The 20,761-nt window shown below is 46.6% G+C and overlaps 7 protein-coding genes across 7 annotated transcripts; 4 read left to right on the plus strand and 3 right to left on the minus strand.

Annotated features, from left to right (window-relative positions):
* Positions 1-963: 963 nt before the first annotated feature.
* On the minus strand, positions 964-5,458 carry TREMEDRAFT_67169 (uncharacterized protein; the record flags this gene model as incomplete). Its single annotated transcript, XM_007001866.1, has 13 exons — positions 964-986; positions 1,038-1,083; positions 1,289-1,513; positions 1,587-2,124; positions 2,314-2,687; positions 2,828-3,078; positions 3,161-3,273; positions 3,379-3,908; positions 3,954-4,007; positions 4,051-4,393; positions 4,484-4,856; positions 4,918-5,019; positions 5,071-5,458. 13 exons carry the CDS (start codon positions 5,456-5,458, stop codon positions 964-966), a joined length of 3,360 nt encoding a protein of 1,119 aa, XP_007001928.1.
* Positions 5,459-6,196: 738 nt separating this feature from the next.
* Positions 6,197-6,922, plus strand: TREMEDRAFT_59153 (uncharacterized protein; the record flags this gene model as incomplete). The annotated part of the gene is made up of 1 exon (XM_007001472.1): positions 6,197-6,922. One exon carries the CDS (start codon positions 6,197-6,199, stop codon positions 6,920-6,922), a length of 726 nt encoding a protein of 241 aa, XP_007001534.1.
* Positions 6,923-7,292: 370 nt separating this feature from the next.
* Positions 7,293-8,163, minus strand: TREMEDRAFT_70880 (uncharacterized protein; the record flags this gene model as incomplete). Its single annotated transcript, XM_007002001.1, has 2 exons — positions 7,691-8,163; positions 7,293-7,640 (listed from the first exon to the last, which is right to left on the minus strand). Exons 1-2 carry the CDS (start codon positions 7,919-7,921, stop codon positions 7,293-7,295), a joined length of 579 nt encoding a protein of 192 aa, XP_007002063.1. The 5' UTR covers positions 7,922-8,163.
* Positions 8,164-8,381: 218 nt separating this feature from the next.
* On the plus strand, positions 8,382-10,408 carry TREMEDRAFT_59155 (uncharacterized protein; the record flags this gene model as incomplete). The annotated part of the gene is made up of 8 exons (XM_007001473.1): positions 8,382-8,758; positions 8,810-8,897; positions 8,948-9,049; positions 9,105-9,145; positions 9,293-9,405; positions 9,508-9,734; positions 9,848-9,928; positions 10,058-10,408. The coding sequence occupies 8 exons, from the start codon at positions 8,382-8,384 to the stop codon at positions 10,406-10,408; spliced, it is 1,380 nt and encodes a 459-aa protein (XP_007001535.1).
* A 355-nt stretch (positions 10,409-10,763) lies between these two features.
* Positions 10,764-12,335, plus strand: TREMEDRAFT_18336 (uncharacterized protein; the record flags this gene model as incomplete). Its single annotated transcript, XM_007000371.1, has 4 exons — positions 10,764-10,835; positions 11,267-11,465; positions 11,766-11,828; positions 12,127-12,335. Coding segments are annotated over 4 exons (543 nt in total), but the record flags the coding sequence as incomplete, so codon positions are not given.
* Positions 12,336-13,139: 804 nt separating this feature from the next.
* Positions 13,140-14,806, minus strand: TREMEDRAFT_12690 (uncharacterized protein; the record flags this gene model as incomplete). Its single annotated transcript, XM_007000339.1, has 8 exons — positions 13,140-13,337; positions 13,477-13,626; positions 13,662-13,730; positions 13,776-14,126; positions 14,197-14,306; positions 14,358-14,411; positions 14,458-14,560; positions 14,651-14,806. Coding segments are annotated over 8 exons (1,191 nt in total), but the record flags the coding sequence as incomplete, so codon positions are not given.
* A 2,893-nt stretch (positions 14,807-17,699) lies between these two features.
* TREMEDRAFT_24275 (uncharacterized protein) lies at positions 17,700-19,860 on the plus strand (the record flags this gene model as incomplete). The annotated part of the gene is made up of 8 exons (XM_007000419.1): positions 17,700-17,797; positions 17,910-18,005; positions 18,141-18,239; positions 18,285-18,514; positions 18,713-18,766; positions 18,944-19,368; positions 19,583-19,698; positions 19,749-19,860. 8 exons carry the CDS (start codon positions 17,700-17,702, stop codon positions 19,858-19,860), a joined length of 1,230 nt encoding a protein of 409 aa, XP_007000481.1.
* Positions 19,861-20,761: the final 901 nt, after the last annotated feature.

Consider the following 20,761-nt stretch of genomic DNA (forward strand, 5'->3'; position numbering starts at 1 on the left):
CTCGGGTATTTCCTGCTCCTCACTCTTCTTATAACACCACTCGTTCGTACAATACCGGAGTTTTTGTCCCCCCTCGTGCTCCCCTTCCATCTTCATCACCTCTTCCTTCCCGACCACCTCCTCCCTCTCACTCTACCCAACGATCTCCAACCCACGCCACTATATTATCGCCTCCATCCGACACTAGGCCAAAGTCTCCTCCTTCCCTTACACAAAAGTCCCTTCCATCCCACACTACTCAAAAATCTCTTCCATCCCACACTACTCAAATTTATCCTACCCATAACACACAACCGCCCCTCCCGCCTCATCATACATTTATACCTTCGTCTCAAACCACTCGCTTATCTCCTCCCTCTCAAACCACTCAACTATCTCCTCCCTCTGAAAGTAGTCAGTTATCTCCTCCTACCCAAACCACCCGTCTGTCCCCACCTCCAAGGGCCAAGATGACGTCACCCTCTACTGAACCCATCGAGGGCTCACCTCCCCCACCAGAAGGCGGAAACTCAGACAATCCTGTCCTCCAAGCACCCAAGAGGATATTTAAATTCGCAGCTGAATACGGCCCTGACAAACCTCCTCCAGGCGTTGTACCCCACCTTCAACCTTCCCGTCGAGGCCGTCGACGGGCTGCCGTCAATCCTAGAGGAAAAGAGAATCAAAAGACCTTTCAGGTACCCATTCCTGGTGTGAACAAAGATCCGAATGGACCGAAAAATCCTTGATTATCATGAGATTGAAAAATGTCATTGTTACTTGTCAGATTGAAATATGTCATGAAACATTCGTGTTGTGTCGCGCATTGGATTAGGCTTTTTTGTTGTAAAGTAGAGTATTCGTAATCATGTTATAAGAAAATCATGTTGGAAATGAAAATCAAATCGTCATGCATAACTGTCACTTGTCCATTATATAATAAAAATTCCGTGTGTCGCTACAATTCAAATATCGTCATCATGATCAAGCTTCTGTTTGAATGGTTGCTGCTGGTCAACTACGAGTAATGTCAGGAATATGAAGATGAGTTAACTTACGTTCACGAGTCTTACTCTTTCCTCCAGGAAGACGATCTTTGATGCCCTGACAGTGAGCAAATTTCACTCTAAACCAAATTCAAAAGAAGAATAATTGTTGAACTCTTCCCGATCTCGATCATACAAGCGTAATGGAAGGAGGAGAGAGAACTGGAAGCATAACACTTTGTCTATCTGCAGACGGACGAATGAACAGATTCGAATACGGTCCCAAGAAGTGTGAGTCATGAAGAGGTCAAAGAATAACTCACCTGAAGCATCCATTTGCTCGTCCTGAAAGCCTTAACCTGTGCAGGTCCTCTACCTCGACTAATGAGTTGTCTCTTATGCGCTCTGTCAATATCCTTCTGTTCTTGCTTATCAATAACTCCGTCGTCCTCATAATGAGCTTGTTTCTGTGCTACCTCTGCTTCGCCTTCAATATGGTCATAAGCTTCGAAAGCGTGTCTTCTGGCTTGAGACAATTTCAAGTTTTTCTGAATTTGTTAGCCAACTCTACCCAATATCTAAGTTCACATCTCCAAGAAGGGACAAGTGCCAAACACTCACCTCGTGATCCTCATCCAGACCAGAATCAAGTTTGATCCTCGCCACCAAAGTACCCACCACAGTAAATTCATGATGCTTCTTCGTCTGATCATTGATGGCATTTTGCCGCAAATTCGCAAGATTCTTCCCTACCAACACTGGTAATTTGATTTCTTGTTCCACATCGTCAGTCAAATCTTGCATCCACAAGACAGCGATGGCATCTGGTTTACTCTTCAATGATCCGTTCAAGATCCCGCCAGATTTACCAATCTCAAAGATAACAGATGATTGGTATCGCGAATAAACGGGAAGACGGAGGGTGTCCATGTCCCATTCCACCACCGTGTCGTTTACTTTAGCGTCGGCTTTCGGGAGAATCTCGGCGGATTCAGAAGTGACCACTCGGAGTCTGAGAGGTGTGGGCTCGATAAGGTCTGTATTGGTAGGATCGACGTGGAAGGCGACGGAACCGAGTTCAAGAGTGCCAGTGTCCCATCCGCGGAGATTGGGAGGAAGGGAGACTTGCATTCCTCGGAATGCGAAAGAGATGTTCACTCTGCGACGTGTGAGCTGTGCTCCCTTGACATTTGCCAACAGCCGTGATCACTCCACCAAATTTTACTCTGTCATGCCCACCCCGTCAGAGAATTGAGATTGCCTGAGGAAGAGCAAACCTCATCAATGAAGAACATTGACCGACGTTCAAAGAGAGAGGGAGAGAGAGGGAGAATCGAACGATACTCACTTTCCGAACCCAACACCCTCCGTAAGCGCGTATGTCTGAGTAACACTCGAAGCCTCCTTGAACACCTCGCTCAATTTCACACTGACAATCCCCAAAATTGGATCCGCCTCCCTCAACCTAGAATCGCGAACTACAACTCTAACCACCGTATTCTGCCAATCACGTACAAAGACTTCTGTTCCCGCTTCGAAGTACGGGTTCGTGGTGTATTGCTTGACTCGTGTTTTGTATACAATATCGTCATTGACAATAAACTCGCCATAACCGGAAGGGAGGTTGTCTGATTGTTCGGAAGGTTGGTCTGTATCTTGTCCAGCTTCTCCTTCGCGTTTGCCAGAGGTGCCAGCGAGGTTTTGACGTTCGAGATTGTTGATCTGGAATTAGACTTGCTGTTTTGCAACTCTCTACATCGACACTGACGCCTGCCTGACCCGGGCTCTAGAAACGACAAACTCGAGGAGCATCAATGCGAGAAAGGTGATATCGTGGCAGGCGAATTGATCCGACTACTCACCTGGTGTAGAATGATGGACAACACTCCTGAAGGCCATTTGGGATCCGGTGCTGTTTTCTGCACATCGGGAGGCGGAGGAGGAAGGTCTTTCTTAGCCGGATGAGGAGCAGCATCTCGTGGCAACATTTCCATCTCTGGGGCTGTCTTGGGTGGAGCCGGAGCATTCTTGGCCTCTTCTAGAGTGGGACCACGCTCCAACTCCTTCAATAGAGGAGCTTTTTCGAAGTATCCGACGGACCACACGATTTTTCCTGGATGATTAGCAGAAATTTCAGTACACGTCAGACTATGAGACAGGCGTAAAAATTGAAGTCGAGAAGTCTAAAGACTGACCAGGCATGTCATTGGCATCCTCGAAACCCATGAGATGGTCTGTCCTCTTGATCATCTTATTCGGTTCTTTCATCAATTCCTCGACGGGGATCTGGATTCGGCCGACCAAGTCACTGGCTGTCAGCGTCCTCTCCTGATCGACGGCCACAAAGATACGAACCAATCAACACATGGGAAAACAAAGTGGATGAGATGCGAAATGAGGATACGGAACTCACTCGGCACTCAGCTTGTCGCTGTCCCAGAGCATCACAGCCAGATCCTCTTTCGACTTCACCTCGTCCATCGTGAGTAGTAACACGCAGGTTTCCTCATACACCGGATTGAGGTCACCAAGAATGATCCGAGTTGAGTACAGTGGTTTGCCGAATTTCGCATACGCCAAAACGCAGTATGGGTCGGAAGTTCCATTGTTGTCCTGAGCTGACAGATCTTCGCAATAATGAAGCGTGATGAGGAAGATACCGATAGCCCTGGTGTCGCCCACAGCAGCACCGCTGAGCATTTCTTGTAGGTTCAAAGTCATGCTCTTTGGTACGGCCAGTTCTGCGGTTCCAGCGGCGATACCCATCTTGACAAAGCTCGAGATGAAGGGAAGGTCCAAAACGTTCGGAAGATGTTTAGACATGGGTATAGCTGAAACTTCGACGCTTGGAACTCCGCATAGCGCAAACGTAAGGTTTCGCACGAACGGTGGTTCTGGGATGAATTGAACACGAAGCCGGACGATGCCAAATATTTGCTCGACCTATCTGTCAGCGTGGAGACATCACGTAAGGAACTTTGTACTGACCTGAATCCAGATGGGGATGGGAATATGAAGCCAGTCGTACATCCCGATGAAGAACTGGGATCAATCAGCTAAGCCTCTCATGGAAAACATTACTTACCTCAATGAGCAGATGAATATTCTTTGCTCGCTCATGGGCGCCTTGGCCAGGAAGAGCAATATAAGAGAAAGCCACTTCGAAGTTGTAATAATCGCCCGCTTGATCTTCCTCGACGTCCTTGCCAGCCGTATCCTTGGTCTTGATTGCGTCATTGCCTTCGTTGATCCAGCCGGTCTTGGGATATCCTTCGTCACCGGGCTGGTCGGGAAGAGCACGTATAGAGTTGATGCGCAGAGGGTTCGTTCCCTGTCCGAGGTCGGTGATGCGCACGGCATCGATGAAGCCAGGGAGAGACTGTTGGAGGATATCCTCCACCATGTCCGCTACAGAGATGAACATAGCGCTGATGGTCAGCACGAGATGTCAAAGAAGATAACAGACAGTCGTGATTGCGTGCGACCCAGCAGAGAGAAAAAAGACTTGATGGACTTACGGGTCAATCACGCCCCAAACCAACTTAATCAATCCATTGAGCCACTCGACACTTTCAGGCAGAGGTGGGGAGAATGCCTCTCCCCTTGCGCGACCCATATCCTGTCTCACAGCTTCCATTTCTTTCTCCAGCCCCCTCTCAATGAGACTTCCCGCAGTCATGAGTACGAAACCTATGGTCGAGCATATGATGCTTCGCCAAATGAACGAACCCACTCCGTTCCCCCACGCCACGGTGAGCCACACGATAAACATACCGATGCCTGCTCCATACTGTAGCATGCGGAGTTTGCTCAGAACCGCTGCTAAAGAGGGGGGGACAGCAGGTGGGAATTGGTGAAATAGGACATTGGAGCCGTTGGTAGCAGGTGTGGCTGAGTCGAAGTCTGGGTAGGTTAGTACATTCCACATTGATCACGAGGGTGGAATGCTCACCTTTGGGCTCAGCGTCTTTGACGATGATCTCACCGCCAGTGATAGGGTCACGCACTCGTCTTTGACCTTTTTCTGCCTTTCTGATTCTATCTGTAGGTTTGACTATCTGATCAGTTCCCTCTCCATCACTGGTGCTACCTAAGAAATACTCACCTTGATTGGCATTCATCTGCTCCATCATCCTCGTTTTCTCGTTGGCCGGTCCTTGTGCTCCTCCTTGATCCTTTTTGTCTTGTGATGTCTTTGCAGCATTACTCTCCTGCTTGACTTTCTTCACCTCATCTTTGTTATCAGTGTCATCCGAGGTATCATCATTTGCTTGGACAACGACTTTTTGGTTCCTCATCTCGGATTCTTCCTGTCTCTTCCTCACAATCTCGGCGTAGTTGTTTGCTTGACGCTCGTTGTCCTCTCTAGTAACTTTATAGTCCTGGACAGTGGGTACCGGGTGGTTGGCCGAGTAACCTTGACCGACGACATGAGAGGGAGGAGCTGGAGGAAGGGGAGGGAATTGTGTACCGTCTTGCTGTTGGTCTGACATGTTGAATGTGCGTGATGCGTGGCAACGAGATGTGCGTCGTCGGGACTGGTCGCTAGGGGACGAAGTCAAGATGTACAGGTGATAGAGTACGAGTACAGTACAAGTACAGTGAGTATGTAGTGATGGATGGGGGAGTAGAGAAAAAGGAAGAGCTACGTCAGATGTGCGTGTCATGAAGTACTTATGTGGTGTGGGGGTTGATGCAATGACGTCAGAAGCACAGACCATTCTTCTCCTCCACCTCCGTTCAATGAGTAAGTGATATATAAGTGATCTTCTATCGGAGTCTAAAGAGCACGTTACTCTCTTCCGCTACATACACTACACCTCTTGATTATAGTTGTTTTGCGCGGACGTATGCAGAACCAGTCGAGTCCTCGATCCAGTCGGTCATAGGTGGAGCATGGAGCATGGAGCATGGAGCAGGGGACTTGGACACGTACCGAATCTACGAAGGCCCGACTTGTCGTTTCCCACGCCACGCCACGCCTTCCCAGTCTCATGGTATTGGTCTGGACAATCTCAAACCCCCGTAATGGCCAACTGTGTCATACATACGTCAAGCGGTGCATGCGATGCAGACAATGAAAGGGTGGTGGGAAAGTCATGGATCATACAGTGCATGTCTTGAGAAAATCGAGTGGCCACCATGTACATTATAAATCCCCGGTCCCGCCCCTCGCTTCAACATTCACTCTTCTTCCCTGACTGATATCACTAATGCATTCTTCAATCGCCATGAGATCCACTCTTGAATCTATGATCGGAGACCTCGAGGAATACGCTCGAGAAGGTGAGAAAGTGGTGAAATGGATGAAGCTCAACCAGGAAACCGTGTTGGGAACTGCAACCGACATTGACTCTGGAACTAACCCTTTTTTCCCACCCCCCCGGCCATCACAACCCAACTGGACAAAGGACAATCTCGCTAAATTTTCACAAACAGTCGAATTGGTTCGTCAAGTGTTACACAGCATAGGCCGACCTGTAAAAGGAGACTCAAGGGCAACAGCCTACAACACAATTGAAATACTGTCAAGTTATAACACAGTGGAAGCCTTTTCCGACAAATACGCCCCAAGCCAAGGCAATGTGGGGACTCTGGACGTTTGGCAACAGTGTTATGACCAGTTGACTTCAGTGACCAACTTTCTCCAGGACGTGTGCACGTTTGAGGCAGTCGGCCAGGCAACAATGAATCAGCCAAACCCTATCACGTCACAGCGTTTACAAGAAGAGCTCAGCGGGTCCGGAATTCATATCAAACTCACAACCAGCGCTGACCAACGGACGAGATCGCAAGATGAGCTGAAAAGTCTTCGAACTCGACTCCTGCAATTTGTGAAAGCTCAGACCAACAAGGGAATTGTGAATACGCCTCTCCTTGAAGAAGCGACCAGACAGTGGGCAAGCAACTTGGTGAGAACCTGCCCCAAGATCGTCTCGACAGACGCTAATCGTTGACAAGTAACGTCGAGAATTAACTCGCCATCTTACCAAGTCGAGCTCTCGGGATCATGATGAGGAATCGAGGCATATGCGGAAGGGCGTTGCAATGTACTTGACTCTTTGAGATGGTAAGTCATCGCTGAGAAAGTAATTAGTCAGTAGAAGAGACGTAGGGTATGATGTAAACTCATTGCCGCGAGGACCCCAGGAGAAGAGGGAGCGAAATGTTAGATTGTGTTTCATGTTAATGACAGCTTGAGTGGAGATGGTGACTGAATTCAGGATGATGTGAAGCAAGCTGCAAGGCTGCATAATCATTGGATGGTTTCAAACGGTACCCACCGAGATCCATTCCATACCCTGATGCTACCTCGTTTCTCTTTTCCTACTTGATCTCTCCCCTATACCTGACCCTATCCGCCGATACCCAAGCCTCTTTTCCTCCTTCGAAGCTCCATCCCAATGGTCCCAGATCACATTCCGCGCAGATCAACCACTTGACCTTTCCCTCTCCACCGGGTCCTCCTCGCGCTTGAGCCTTTTCCGAAGTATCGGGTCTGGAGTAACCAATGTTGTCGAAATCGTAAGGACTGGATACTTTCCAAAATCCATATTGAGTTTTCTCTACAATCTTCTCTCCCTTTTCACTCGAATCACTTTTCTCCTTCGAAGTTAATTGTTGGATCTGGACGAGTCGTGGTTGTGGGAAAGGAGCAGCAGAATCATCAGGCAACTATCCCATCAGTCATGTTTGAATTTGCGACTGTAAATGAAAGAACTGACGACTGGTTCAGAAAAGGTGACCCAGATAGCTGCTCCAGGTGATAGGATGGTACTTGCACATTCCGACCGAGGACAGTGGATAGCACGGACGTTGGTAGGTGTCGAAGTGTGATTGACGAGGGATGTAACAGGGTCCGAGAATGAGGAGTAGGGCTGAGTGGGGGGTCGTGTACGTGATGATGAGGAGGAGGAGAGAGCAGCGATGATATCAGCTTGGGGCGGTTGGGACATACTTGAGGGTTGATGGAATGATGAAGTTGAAGGAGAAGAAAGACTAAAGTCGATATGGTTATTTATTGCGGGCGATCGAGTTTGCGTTCGACGAAGGATGCCGTCAATTTTAAGAAAAAGGTTGTTCACGAGGGACGATAGCTGTGTATAGTGCTCTCGTGATGAAATTTCCTTATGGAGTATGTTGGTACAAGTATCTTCGTGATCTCTAATGACTTTGTGTCACACTTTTGACCCTTCATTGACCATTGAAGAAACATATAGAAAGACAAGAAGCATTCTCCCCTCCCTGATCAACGACCAAAGTTGCGGAATTTTGCCACCTACTTTCTCTCATTCACCTCTCTCTCTCTCTTAACCACCTAATACCCCTACTCCCTTTCACTTCTCCCCCATCGCCTCAACTCCCACTCATAGTCTATCCTGGTTTCTCCTTCTCATCCCTGCTTCCTTCCCCACGATGCCAGGGTACCTCGGAGAACTTCCCAACATGGTTTACGATCCTATCCGGGAACGATACTTTCCCAAATCTCGCCCTCCACCTTCGCTTACTCCATACCTACTCCAACCTCTTCTCACACCCCCACCGACATACGGTCCATCAAACAGCACGATGTTCATGTCCAACGCTGAAGTATCGCAAGATATGCGTCTCCCGAGCGGATCGAGGAAAAGTCGAGTAGCTTTCAAAGTGGAAGGTCACAATGTGGAATCGCTTCCAACCGATTGTACGCTTGGTAATATACCGTCCGACATTCAAATGGTCGCTGAACCAGTCCTCAGGCGTGCACGTCCTACCAACAGATTCAAAAGACACCCAGATAATATACGAAGAACGTGAGTTTATCATGAAGCAGTCGAAGTGGGGAACACCATGCTAATTCATAGAATCGAAGACAAACATCTTCGGAGTTTACGTTTTGAGAATAAAGAAAACCCCGTGATATGTAGAGATGAAACTATCACTTCTCTCATCGTATGTTTATCTCGTCATTCGAATGACAAAAGTCTGAGCTGAACTTAAAGGTTGGTACGAAAAGCTCTTACGTCGCTGCTACCGACCATGGCCGACTCATTGTCCGTCGCCCAGATAAGACAGTCGGTCGGGTCACAGTATGTTCCGATTCGGTTAGTCATTCTTCTCACCCGTGAATGTGTTGTGAACCTTATTCTGACAATCCAGATTTTTGCAGTTCATATTGATATACCGAGGATGTCGACGTTGTGAGTGACGACTCAAATAGATTTAAGAGGTGTACATTGATGTGCTAGAACAATATCAAATGAAGACAGACCACACTTACATTTCTTTCGGTGTCATCCTGATCAAATGGAGTTATATCCAGAGGAAGACCAATGCAAAATTATCAGTGGTGATATATTCTGTTCGACCATGTATAATGGTTTATGTTCCATTGGTATGATACTCTTCTCACCTCTCTTTGGATGTGTTCTCCTCAGTTGCCACCCTTTCCATGTATTCCGTGAGCTTGCAGGAGAAGGTTCTGACTCAAGTGAAACATTAAATGACGATATGCTAACGTTTCTAGGTCGTCATAAATCACTTTTATCACTGCATGCAACAGAGAAAGGTCTTTACTGGAGTAATCGGAAAATGCCAAGCGACGTTTTGGCAGTGACTCATGAAACGGAGTGTATCACATATTGCGGTACGAGATCCGGCAAGGTCTTTCTGTGTGACATGAGAATTGAGGATAATGCTCCGAAACCTGTTTTGTGTCAGACGAATGATTTGAAGGCTGTGGTGGGATTGAAGAGGTTAAAAGATGAGACTGTGCCGTGGGGTTTGGTCGTGAGTGGTATGAAGCATGAGGTGGGTGTTTCTTTTCTTCTTGAAGTGGAAATCATTATCCCTCAAAGCTTGTGGAAGGTGGTTCATTACAAGGACACTCACTGATGTTTCAGTTACTGATCTTCGATACCCGATTTGCCAAGACGCCTTTGTTACAGCTCGAAGGTCATGTGAATGGATTTTTATCGGGTTTGGTGAGTTTTCCAAATCGATCTCTTCACTGTACATATCTTCTTATAAATCGCAAGCTGTCATGGAACCTTTCCGACTTTTCTTTGAAACATAAGAACTTCATGTGATCCTGGACCTCACTGATACTCCAGGGCCTCACAACTACTCCCGACCACCGTCACCTCCTCGCAGCCGGTTCAGACCGTCGGATCCGCGCTTGGAGTACACAAACCGGTGAACAAATCCATCCTGATCTCTCTTCATCACATCGTTCACCAAAATGCCATCCTACAGATATATCGGACATTATGGATTTGTTCTCGGACATTGACGATTTCCATACCGCCGATCAACATCAGAAATCACCTCTTGAAAAGGTCTTTGACAGTCGTGTGAATACTTTAGCGTTTGGGGAAGATGATTGGGCTTTGAATGTGGTTTTGAAAGGTGAGGTTCAGAGGTTTGAAGGGACAATGTCTATGAAGTCTAGTTACAAGTTATAGAAGTTTTGTTTGTAGAATAATCATACTTGTCATGTCTCTGACTGCAAGCGTAGCATGTTGGCATGTATGCATTTTGGGATTTTGGTTACTCACCATAATCGATATCCCGGTAACGTCACCAGTAGTTAGTACGAGTAGAGTGGAGTACTCGTACTCGTACTTTCAGTTTAAGTAGGTAGTTTACGTAACCTCGCTCTCCTCAGTTGTCTTGGAAAATGATAGATGCGATATCCTATCTGTCACCGACAACCGTCTTTCTTGCAACCCTGCATCTTTCCACTCCTTCGACAAGGAACATCCCTCATTCCGCAGTACTAAAAGCGGACGAAGGAAGAGATAGTCTCTTCAAGAAATGATGGGTTTCATGCAATCTGTCGTCCTCGGTTCATGTTCTTTCATCCTGGGTATGGTATTCGTTTGTCAAGTGGTGAGTTCAACTCTCTTCCTTCTCCTAAGGCTGAACCATCGTCTCCACTTTTTACTCCCAGCTTCTTTCCCTCGTTTCTTCTTCCCTTCCTCATATCTATCTTGATAGTCTGTGAGATTCTTTGGATTATCATATTCTCATATATTCGTAACATTCCATTTCCTACTCGGTTAAGACAACCCCGGTCTTCCGGTGTTCACTCCTTGTTAGTCATCCCTTTCATAACATCATACAATATCCTTTTCCTACCCAGCAGGGAAATCACTTCAACCGACAACATCCCCCTCTCCCTCTATAGTATGACACATCCTCATAATTGAATAGCATGATATATCTTTCTCATATTTGGAAGGAGTATGATTCATTATCGGCAATTAGAAAAAAGCAAGGTTTGAAAAACTAAACAGGAAAAGGCAGCTGACGTATTTCAGGTAGATATCCCATTACTATACATACCTGTCACTTCCCAAGCGTTAGAAAACGCATACACGTTTTATGGAATATGGTTCGAATCGCCCGGTGCTGTGAAAGCTTTATTCCACGTGGCTTTAGTTTTACCAATGCTTGGTTTGATTGTCAAATTACATAAATGGACAGAATCCGCTGTATTTTTCGATGGGACGGGTTTAGGTGAGTTCTCGTTTCTTTCCTCCTTTTTTCCATCTTTTACATATTCCTGTTGTCCTTCACTCACCACTCATCCCCCTTTTTCATATTGGAGATTTGGGATATATTCTTCGAATTTGTGCAGTCCCCTCGAGTCCGGATTGCCTTGGTGTAGGAAGTTGACTGGGGGATATGATTGTCTTGGGGGCTATGATAGCAGAGGTAGAGAGAGGTGGAGAAAGTTATCAGTCGTATGATTGTAGTAATTGAGTGAGAGGAAGAAAAATGAGTCGGAAAAAGAAAAGAATATCTAATGAAATCTAGTTTTACACCTAGCAACTATTATTTTATACCTCACTGTACATATTCCTTCATTAAGGACATTCCGTGAGTTTTTTTTTGCTGCTCTGCTGTCAAATCTTATTTGCGACTTTCTCCATCCCTTTTTCCTTCTTTCCCCTCTGATCCGTCACGAATGCTGCGAGGATTGCGAGTCACATTTGATTCAACATGGATTATCACAAGTAAGACAAGTCATTTCTGAGTCGTCACGAATCACTGCAAGAACGACTATCCACCTCTAAGTTGTCACAAAGTACTGCATCAATGACTATACACCTCTAACTATCACAAATCATCTCCCAAGAATGACCAAAGTGTAGGGGGAAAACATTAATTCACACAGTGCCCGATTCAACAACCACAACAACATTCTCCATCCTTCCTCCTCCTCCTCCACGCGAAACTCCACCAACGGAAGACGAACGTATTCAAGCTGTACGAGTCTTAGCAGCTGGTAACGCTCTCGTCGGTGTGTTAACATTAGGAGTGATTTTGATGCAATTGGGACAAGAATGGGCGAAAAGAACGGCTGAGAATGAAGAGAAGAAATTGAATCAGAGATTTACTGTTGGGATGGAGAGGAAGAAAGATCTCTAAGTTGTCGATATGACCCCTGTGGTGATCAGAAATCTGACTGGAGGAAGGCACATAATAGGAAGGTAAATCAGTATCGTTGTCTTGATATTTTTAACTTATAAATGCATCATCTTACCTTCCGCTCTGACGTCCTACATAGATGTTATTATCCTTATCCCCTTTCATCGTCATCCTTCTTACCATTTGGTGCATCTGTTGCATCCCACTATTTGACGAAGGCATCGACAATATTCGGACCTGATTGAGAGCTACAGGAGATCAGAGATTAGAGAGTGAAGAAGATATATGCATAGTTCTTCCAATATACACAACTCGACAAAGTATCATACATCAAAACCCATTCGCTAACAACTTTGCAGCTTTCCTCTCGTCCAATCTCTTAGCACCAACTCTTCCCAAAGTTTGAGTCCTATTGACTTGATGACCAGGAGGTAAAATGACACTCTGACTCATTTGACCTAAAGGATCTCTATCGTTTGTTGGTCCTGTAGAATTAGGTCTATCAGGTATGTTACCGGGTGGAGGTAAGAACATGCTTTTACTTCCTCCACCTGATCCGAATCCTGATTGATATGATTTTGATGATGTCATACTCGGAGCATTTGGCAATGGTTTACTTGGTATTCCCGCTATCCCTGATAATCCAGATTGTCCAGGTAATCCTTGAGGGGGGCTGATAGGGTCGTATGATCCCATTTGAGGGGCGGAAACGGAAGTTGATAATGTACTTTGAGGTGCTGAAGCGAGGAGAGTGGTACCGATTTTAGATATGTCTGATCGTAGAGATTCTAATTCTTTCAAAATTTGTTTTTCGAAATTGACAGTTAATCGAGCGTTTTCAAGTAGGACAAAAGCTACGTCTTCGTGTGTTTGACGAGAATGTGTACGAAGGGCAAGATGAAGATTGGTAGAGATTGAGTTGAGACGTGAAGTTAATTGAGATTCTAATGCGTTTGCCTATTTGTCAACTTTTTTCTTCTTTCTTCATTCTTGATTCGTGAAAGATCAATCAGCTGGGGTATTATTGCAACTTAGATTAGTGTCGGGGAAGGAAGAGTCAAGGAAGTGAAGCAGGTACAAGAAAGAGTTTACTGACTTCTTCCATCTCACTGATTGCATCATCCACTTTGATAGGGTTTATATTCGAACTCCCTTTCAATCTTTCAACATTTCTACGTTTATTGATAGCCGCTTTGACTGCACTTTGTGAATCTTCCAATATAGCCGTACGTTGTATCAAAGCATCCTACTTTCAGCTCAATATCAGTTTCAAAAACTCACCTTGGCTGCTCGAGCGTTCAAAGCTTGATAACCTAAAGAATCACTCAATACCACATTTTCACTTGCCGCCTAACAAGTGAGCTTCACAATTCCACCCCTGCATGGACAGCTCACCTGAGCACCAGTGACACCGGAAAGTTGTTCATATCCCCTTCCAATCTTTCTCTCCGCATTGGCCAAAGATTGATCACTTTCAACAGTGGATAAAGAAATTAATTTCCCCCCCATTTCAGCAGTAGCTAATGCCATCGATCTTCTTGCTCTGCCCATATTCCCAACAGCCGCCGCGGCTGAACCCCATCGTTCTTCTAACTTTTCCAAAGCCACACGAGCGGATTGAAGTTCATCATCTTCATCCAGAGGACCCCGTCGGACGACTTTTGATAACGCAGCGGATAGAACATTAGGAACGGCAGAAGCGGATGACATCGGTCGACGAGATGTGGGTGGAGGTGCAGGTTGATACTATTTGTCAACATAATGTCTTATATTTGATTGGGTAAATGGATGTGGTAGGAAAGAATTTGAAACTTACACCAAAGTCTGATTCGATGAAATTACGCAATTCATCATCTTTCATCAATACGACGTCTTCACAGATTCTAGTGAACCATCGTTGGATGGAAAGTCGCACGAGGCGGTCATCTACCAATGATTAGCCACACACGATAAGTAGCGTGGTACAGGGAGACTCACCTTCTTCATCCGTCAATGCTGATGTGGTGGGTAGTGGTAGAGCGGGTATGATGGCTTCGTCGTCAATCACAAATATATGGCTTATCTGCGGGGGACTGACTTTGAGGTGAGGTTAATTGAGCTTGTTCGGCAAATCGTTGGAATTCAACATAACTTCGTTGCATATTCCGATAAAGTGTAGCTCGGAAGTTTGGAAGGTTTGTCTGATGTTCAGCATCTGTGACAAGCTGTGATAGTCTTATACAACTTGGAAATTGGAAATTGTGAGGTGGCTAGAGAGTTGAAGTACCCACACTAGCATCAAATCGTATCAACAGATCCTTCCTATTCCTCTCCAGTCCTCCAATCCTGACTCTCAAGAAAGGTTTCACTTTACCACCCTGCTCTTCCGTTGCACCGGGAGGACTAACAAGTCCCATACCAGGTGCGCCGAACACTTTTGGTTCTCGAGCAGGAGATTGGGTGGAAGAGGAGTATCCCTGAGAAGTAGGAGTCATCAACGATGGACCAGCATCAAGAGGTCTTACGGGGGAGGTGGGAGAAGAAGCCCATCCGGCGTTGATATTAGCTGGGGAAAGAGGATCCATGGTGTTGATAGTACTTTACTCTACTCGTCGATGGTGGTGGGGAACAAAGCAGAGGTGACGTGGGAGACGATGGCGGTGGTGAGCGGCGAACGCCGACTGGTGGAGATTTGCTTCCGTCGGCTCTTCACCACCACTTGGCCTCTTGGCTTCTTGGCTTCTTTGCGCCATTGCAATCATGCCTCATGGCCTATGTCTTCAGCTTGAACATCGAGTTTTGGAATGGTACAAGCAGAAGCTTCTTCACAACAAGGAGGTTAATGACAATCACATTCCGCGACAGGGGTAATGGTTTCTCTAACACCCATGGTATTCCCTTCCTCGCCTGAAGAAAGACCTCGTTCCTCATTCTGTCCCCTGCGATCGGCTGAAGCCATTTTTAGCAACCTACCTAACTTTCTCACCCTTCGCACAGTCGAACCACCTCTCACATCTCACAAACAAACTTTCGACAGTCCATCCCCACGCCTTCCCCTGGAAGTCTCACCTCACCCCGCGACCAGTCGCTTCCTCAATTCCAGATCTCTCAAGGGCGACTCCGCTTTCTCACTCAACTTATGAGGATCCCTCGCGAGAACGTATACTCTGCCGGATGGACGCATACTCCGATCAACCCGAGCAGAAACCGGATCTACCTCTGATTCGCCATACATGATCTACTTGTTGTCAAAAATGGTGATCGTCAGTTATCGACGAGGTATTTTGATGAATCGTAGATCTCACTAGTAGTATCGACTAAAGTCAAATTCTCGACCGACTGTTCGGCCTTCGGGTGTTATCTGTGTCTCGATGGTACCTGTTTGGTCGTTACTGACTTTTTGACCCTTCTCCCTGATACGACTCACATTTTCCTCTACCCACGATACACAACACGCCGGTCTCGTAAGGATCATGCCCTTCGTCAAGCGGCTTACGACCTTCCCCACCTCGGTACGACACGCGACAGACAACACCTTTCCGTACCGGATATTCTCAACTGCAAGCACCTTGTCAATAATCATCGATAGTCAAATCATGATCAATCCGGTCCGATGATAACACCCAAGGCAATCTACTCGCAATATCAGCCAAGAAAGAGATCATTCCAAAATCCAGCGCCCCGAACGCCCATCTTCCAAAGGCATGACCCCGAAACGTTTGAGCGACGATATTCGTCGAATCTATGATGGATGAACGTGCATACGGCAGATTCCCGCTTCACTATACAAACAAGCAAGATTAGGTTCTGGCCAATATCGTCTACAACTGGCGTGGATCATGGCGAAACATGAGGAATGACTCGCTTTTGTCTGTCAACTTCGGTCTACAGTCTTACAACCCTGTAAACTCTATCATCGTACAAACCTGCGGCTCGATCCTCCCACTGGCGCCCCGTAGCATTTTTAGAACTCTTACGCGGGTCTCCTGCTCTTTCCCTCGCCGTGCGACATGAGGCAGTGGGGTTTCTCTTTCGAGATGAGTTGTTGGGTATTTATACTTTACTCTGTTCTCTTCTTTTTAAAACACATCTCAAGTCACTCTTCACTTTCAACCAACTCAGCTCAGGTAGCTCTGCCCAGTCGATCTGGTAATCACTTCATAATCTCACTTACTTCCACACCATGAAACTATTTGCCTTCACTCTCCTCACTTTCCTTGTCGGCCTTGGTCAAGTCACAGCTTTGCCCACTGGTGGTCATCAAGAACTCGAAGAACGATCCACTGGGAGTTTCAATGGTGAGTTTATGACGTCCAAGCCCAACCCCTTCTTTTTCCTCCCTATTCCATATGTCGCTTCACCGTCCTTCTCTTCCTCCTTTACCCACCCCCTCATTGCCTTCTTGGGAACTTCGCTTTCTAATGTTCCGTGGGTACAAAATAGAAGAAGTATGGAGCTGACGATCAGGTATCGCCACATACTTCTATCAATACGGTAACCCTGGTGCCTGCGGGAATTGGAATTCCGACTCAGCATGGTTGGTTGCTCTCCGACCCGAGTTTTACAACAACGGCAAGAACTGTGGTCACAAAGTTCACTTCAAGGCTGGAAACGGCAAAGAACTTACGGCTATCGTACAAGACGAGTGCCCGTGAGTTTTCAAGCCATTCACTTCTCGTTTATCATCTCGAATGTCATACTTTGACATACGCCGTGAACGTAGTGGGTTGAGACTGACCACCAGGGGCTGTAACAAAGACAGTGTTGATATGTCTATCGGATTCTGGAACGCCTTCGGCTACCCGTCCGACGATGGAATCTTTGACATTACCTGGTGAGTTTCCGTCGTCCCACCTACGCCTCACTTCCTTCCACTCAGGCCCTGCCCATCATTTCATCATTCCTCCTACCTTACGCTGAGAGAATATTTTTGAAGTGGAGGGGTTCATGTGAACGACCACTAATCCCAGGTCATGCCCCACCTGTAAATGGTCATGAAGCCAGACGCCTCAAAGCGAAGAGCCCCAATCGACCGGAACTCCCAGTCAGGCAATTTCTATCTCGAGCGCTATTCGTCAGAGGCGAACCACCAGTTCTTTCCTTGTCAGCTGTATGGTCTTGGGTGTGGTTTGTATGGGACAGATCATGTAGAGCTTGAAGCTCTGATACGGAACCGCTTGCGGGACAAGGTTTCATAGATGTTTGTAACGTTTGACACGATGCACAGGGGGGTGGACTCACCGGTTCAAAAGTTAACCGGTTGTCCTCTTTCCAAGTCACCTCGTACATACAACTCGTAGCATCCCTCACATATTTGTGCATTTACAAGTATTCCTCATCATGAGACCATCAATCAGAAAGCTCGCTTCCCATATCCAGAGACAGGAGGCGTACATAGTGGCAGCGAAACGAACGCCGTTCGGGGCGTATGGAGGAAAGTGAGTAGCAACCCCAAACTTGGCTCGCATCTTCTCACTCATTGGTCCATCACTCTGCCGTCTTTCTGCTACATCCAGAGTAGGAACTGTCATGAACAAGCTAATCCAACAGATTGAGAGATCTCAAAGCTGCTGAACTAGGAGGTATAGCAGGTAAAGCAGCTTTGGCCCAATTGCCCGATATACAAGTCGATCAGGTCTTCTTTGGGTTCGTACCCGTCCCTCCTTTTCTCTGATCCATGTACTCATGACCCCGCCATCTCTGTACCTCTCAACTCCCAAATGCACCGTGGAATAACCTTAGCTGTTTGCTAGTACTCGTCACCACCAGCTGAGGCTCTAGGAACGTCACACAAACAGACAATTCCACGCCTTATCTAGCCCGACACGTAGGTCATCTTTCAGGACTCCCCTCTACAGTCCCTGCTCTTACTTTGAACAGGTCAGTCAGCTCAATTTCTCTTGAGGACAAAGCTGAAAAGAAAAGATTATGTGGATCAGGATTCCAAACGGCCATCACGGCAGCTCAAACTATCGCTTTGGGTGAAGCTGAAGTTTGTCTCACTGGAGGAACAGAAGCAATGTCTATGAGTCCTTATACCTTGTCCGGCTCGACGAGGTATGGGTCGAGATATGGAGTGGATATGAGGTTGGAAGATTCTTTAGCGGCGGCTTTGATTGATCAAAATCCTGGAGGGGAGAAGACTCCTATGGGAAGTGAGTACATTCTTTCTTTGATTTTTTACATCACACCTTGATCTGGCATTTCCTCACGGTCAATTCACGATTCACAATATTTGTCGAGTCTTGACTCAGACTCGACCAGTGCGGGAGAACCACAAAGGGGAGCGTGCTTTAATGGATATTCCAGCGTATGGCTGAGTAGAAGCGTGAAGGAATGAAACTGACTTTTAGTCACTGCTGAAAACTTGGCAAAGAAGTATGGTATCACAAGGGAGGAATGTGATGGTTTGTATCACATCCACTTCTTTCCCGCCTCCCCCCCCCACCCCCCTTCCCAACCATACCCACGTCACTTTGAGTATTCGCTTCTGCCTCTTGCTGGAGGATTGGAATTGAGTGACTTGAGTACTACATTAACATCCATATCACTTACTTACCCTTGTAATTGCCTGCTGACCCCAGCCTACGCACTCACCTCTCAACAACGCTATGCCGCCGGACTCGCCTCCGGGGCGTTCACCGCAGAACTGGTCTCTGTCCCTCTCAAAGGCAAAAAAGGTCCTTCCTCTTTGGACATCGACGAACACCCTCGACCTCAAACCTCTCTCGACTCTCTCGCATCCTTACCTAGTGTGTTCATACCCAAAACGGGCGTCGTGACAGCCGGTAATGCCAGTGGGATCTGTGATGGTGCAGCCGCCAACGTGATTGTCTCCGAGTCGAGTTTGAGCAAATTTGGGTTGAAACCAATGGCAAGAATAGCCAGTTACGCTTGGAGCGCTTGTGAGCCGGAGATCATGGGGATCGGGCCTGTTGTGAGTGTGAGAGAGGCTTTGAAGAAGATTGGGAAAGGGGTGAGAGACATGGATCTGATTGAAGTGAACGAGGTGAAGTTGTCCCTTCATATATTTCAAGGTCTATTCTCTCCCATTGGTTGTACCCAGATTCAGACACTCTTTCGTGACCACGGTTGAGATTTGACTTAGAGTGTCATGATCTCCGGAGACGCGAGAGAGAGAGAGAGAGAGAGAGAGAGAGAGAGAGAGAGAGAGAGAGAGAGAGAGGAAGATTTCTCTACTGAATGTGTGGCTGACGGCATAGGCTTTCGCAGCTCAATGGCTAGCCGTTCAAAGGGAGTTGGAATTACCTACGGAGAAGACCAACATGTTTGGAGGTGCTATAGCTCTTGGACATCCATTGGGCGCATCAGGCGCAAGGTGAGTCTGCTGAAGTTTCCTCATCAACAACTTATGTAGCTGACGGTTAGAATACTTGCCAATCTGACTCACAATCTCCATCGTTTGAACAAACAATGGGCTTTAGGTGCGGCTTGTATCGGTGGAGGTCAAGGAATTGCAGTAGTCTTGGAACGATGTTGAAATGACGAAACTGCATGTGTTCATTGTATGTATTCTATGCACAGTTCCCAAATTCGACCATCATCTACAGACTCCAAATTTCCCCCCTCTTCACTCCTTCATCGATCGTACTTTACCATCATGACCCTTAATCTACCTGCTCATGTAACTCCAGGGTTCAATCTCTTGACAAGGCTTCTCGGATCTTCTTCCCCGTCCCGCGTTGCCATTGTTCCCTACACATCTTACTAGTGGATCCGTCACCAAGCTATCGTCAGCCATCTCCTACGCGAACGTCACAGCCGTCAGTTAACCACTTTGAAGATATATGGGACGATTCGTCAGATCCAGCAAGTATCTGACGTGATGGTGATTTGTTATCCGATGTAGTGAGACCGGAAGAGTGTTAAGATAAAGGGAAGAAAAAGGATATTTTGACGACTCACTTTAGCAGCAACATCCTCCCATTTAACATTGGCAACCTCTACGAAAGCTTGAAACAACTTTAAATGTCTTTCTGACGTCCATTCGCTTTTCACGGTAGGTGATGAGGTCGATTTCTTTCCTTTGGGTGATGGTGTCGATCTTTGTTTCTTGGGAGTGGCATTCTTCTCCTCGAGTGATTCGGAAGAAATGGGAGAAGGAGAGATCGAATCGATGTTTCTTTTTGGAGCCATATTATTTGATTTCTGAATGAAAAGAAACCCAATGAGAAGATGTCTTGTATGTCTTGAAAGTACTCGTCTGAGAAGAGTCGTTGATCGTTGAGAAGATGATTGACTTGGACAAAAAAAAACAAGCTTACCAGATATTTAGTTTGAAATTGATATCGTGATCCCCTAAATACCTTATCTGTCTCTCATTCCCGTACCTTACCTAATTTCCATTCCTTTAGTCGTCAAGGTTCAAAAACCGCATTTTA

Source organism: Tremella mesenterica (assembly GCF_000271645.1).
Source record: "Tremella mesenterica DSM 1558 unplaced genomic scaffold TREMEscaffold_1, whole genome shotgun sequence".
In the NCBI taxonomy this organism is placed as follows: Eukaryota; Fungi; Basidiomycota; class Tremellomycetes; order Tremellales; family Tremellaceae; genus Tremella; species Tremella mesenterica.